Here is a 2041-nt window from a genome sequence, read left to right on the forward strand (position 1 = left end):
GTGTTTGTGTGTGTGTGTGTGTGTGTGTGTGTGTGTGTGTGTGTGTGTGTGTGTGTGCGCAGGCTGGCATCTTCAGCATGTATTCCTGTGAGGAGGGATTTGCCACAGGAGGCAGAGATGGCTGCGTCCGACTGTGGGACGTCGATTTTAAACCGATCACCAAGATCGATCTGCGAGAGGCTGAGCAGGGATACAAAGGTACGTGCAGCAGAAACCAGAATATCAGGAAGGGAAACATGACATTTACAGAGTTTGGACTGAGGAATCTAAAGCAGAGCCACACGTCAGCTCGGCCTCAGGAGACTCTGAATGGACTCAGTATGTGCAGGAACTGTTGAAGCTTCCACCTGTTCACACAAGAGAAAACGTGCACATTTTCCATTAGTGTCCCAGTGACTTTGAGAGTCCTGCTGAGAGCAGCCTCGAGAGGCTGAAACCTGACCGAGCACAGTGATGTTCCACAGGAAAAAGCTGACTGAGATGGATGATGAACGACATTGAACAAATCACAGCGTTTTTTCTCAGGAGCGGACGTCAGAATAAAATGAGAGAAAGGTGAGATGCTTTTTTTAGCATCACACGTCTCTCCTCTGGGAGTTTGGAACGAGATGGGTTAAGTTGAACTTTTCCTCTTGGCTGCTGTTAACACTTGTGCCACACATCACAAACCCTTCCTCACCTCTCTGACACTGCAGAACCTGTGTTTCCCACTTATTTTCAGTTTGCCTCGTCCTCGTGAGCCTCCGGAGAGAGGTGGCTCACAGCACTAGAGGAAACGTCAGCGGCAGCACATGCTCGAACTGGGGCGCTCAGCCCTGCTAATTACATTTGGAGTCTGAGGAACAGTGGCTTGGCATAGAGTCAATGTATGTTCCTGCTCTCACACACGGTTTTTCTCTGTGTGTGTGTGTGTGTAGCCCCCCCTTCAGAAAAGATAAAGTCTTCCTACTTTGCAGTAAAAATACTGCGTTCGTTCAGTAGAGCTCTGTCCAGTAAATGTCACAGTTTAATTACCTTTAATTTTGCAGCACTTTCATACTTTTTAGCATCAAGTCAGACACATCAGAGCTTTCAGACAGATGTGACTTTCCCAGCTGCAGTTACAACCTGGATGTTGGTGTGAATGAGATTCACAAGTGGGAAAACAAGAAATTACATTCTCTCTGACAGGATGTGAATGCAGCATAAGGCCAGTTCCTGACATATTAGATGTGGCTTTTCGTCCACTGTGGTTTTCTATCCTGGTTGTAAATCCCAGTGCGGAGCAGGAAGGAGGTCGGTCTAATGGCCCACACAGTTTCCTGCTCATTACCTGGAGTTAACCAGGGCTGCAGAGCCAATGAGAAATGCCCCCTCATCATTAATCACTGGTCACCACTGTTTCTCTGGTTTCCTGCCGAGCTCTGTGTTTTCTCGACTTTCCTGTTGCATTTGATCAGTATGAATTCACTTGCTGTACGTTTGCCTTCGTCCAGCTCTTCCCATTTTTAGGGCTTCTCTCTTTAACTAAAACTCTCTAACTCTGTGTCCTGTATTTTATTTTACCATTTTTCTTCTTCTACCATAATTTCTGATTTTTATCTGCATCTTTTTCTTTGCTCACTGTTTTCTTTCCTCCCCAAACTTTCTCTCTTCCTATTTTTTTGATTTTCTCCTCTTTCCTGCCCTGCTCCCCTCCATTCTCCCTCCAGCATGCCTTATTTTTATACATTTGTCTGTTCATCCCCCTTTCTCATTCTTCCTGTTTTTTCTTTTACTTTAAAGCCTTTTAACTACTGTTGGTTTATGTTGCAGCTGTTTCTCCAGATATTTTGACATCGCTTTCCTGCTGGTCTGATCCTTTTGTTCCTCCTCTTCCTCCTCCAGGTCTGTCTATTCGCAGCGTCTGCTGGCGAGCCGACCGGATCCTGGCAGGAACGCAGGACAGTGAGATCTTTGAGGTGAGGAAGAAGATAGATGATGAGAAACAAACAGTCAGCTCCATGCTGTTCTCCCTGCAGAGAGCTTTCTTAGTCGTTTATTTATTTTGGTCTTTAAAAAC

At 45.8% G+C, this 2041-nt stretch overlaps 1 protein-coding gene across 8 annotated transcripts in view; it reads left to right on the forward strand.

The window, feature by feature from the left end:
* The window catches only part of LOC109951589 (echinoderm microtubule-associated protein-like 6), a 54562-nt gene that overhangs the window by 23033 nt on the left and 29488 nt on the right, over positions 1 to 2041 (forward strand). For 7 of the 8 annotated variants that reach the window (XM_020586181.1, XM_020586175.1, XM_020586177.1 and 4 more), the window contains exons 6-7: positions 63 to 198; positions 1867 to 1940. In XM_020586181.1, the coding sequence (XP_020441837.1) occupies positions 63 to 198; positions 1867 to 1940 (210 nt within the window). Of the gene's footprint in view, positions 1 to 62; positions 199 to 230; positions 556 to 1866; positions 1941 to 2041 lie in introns of those variants that run through there. The other variant, XM_020586182.1, reaches the window with a different exon arrangement.

Source organism: Monopterus albus, unplaced genomic scaffold (genome assembly GCF_001952655.1).
Source record: "Monopterus albus unplaced genomic scaffold, M_albus_1.0 scaffold397.1, whole genome shotgun sequence".
NCBI lineage: Eukaryota > Metazoa > Chordata > Actinopteri > Synbranchiformes > Synbranchidae > Monopterus > Monopterus albus.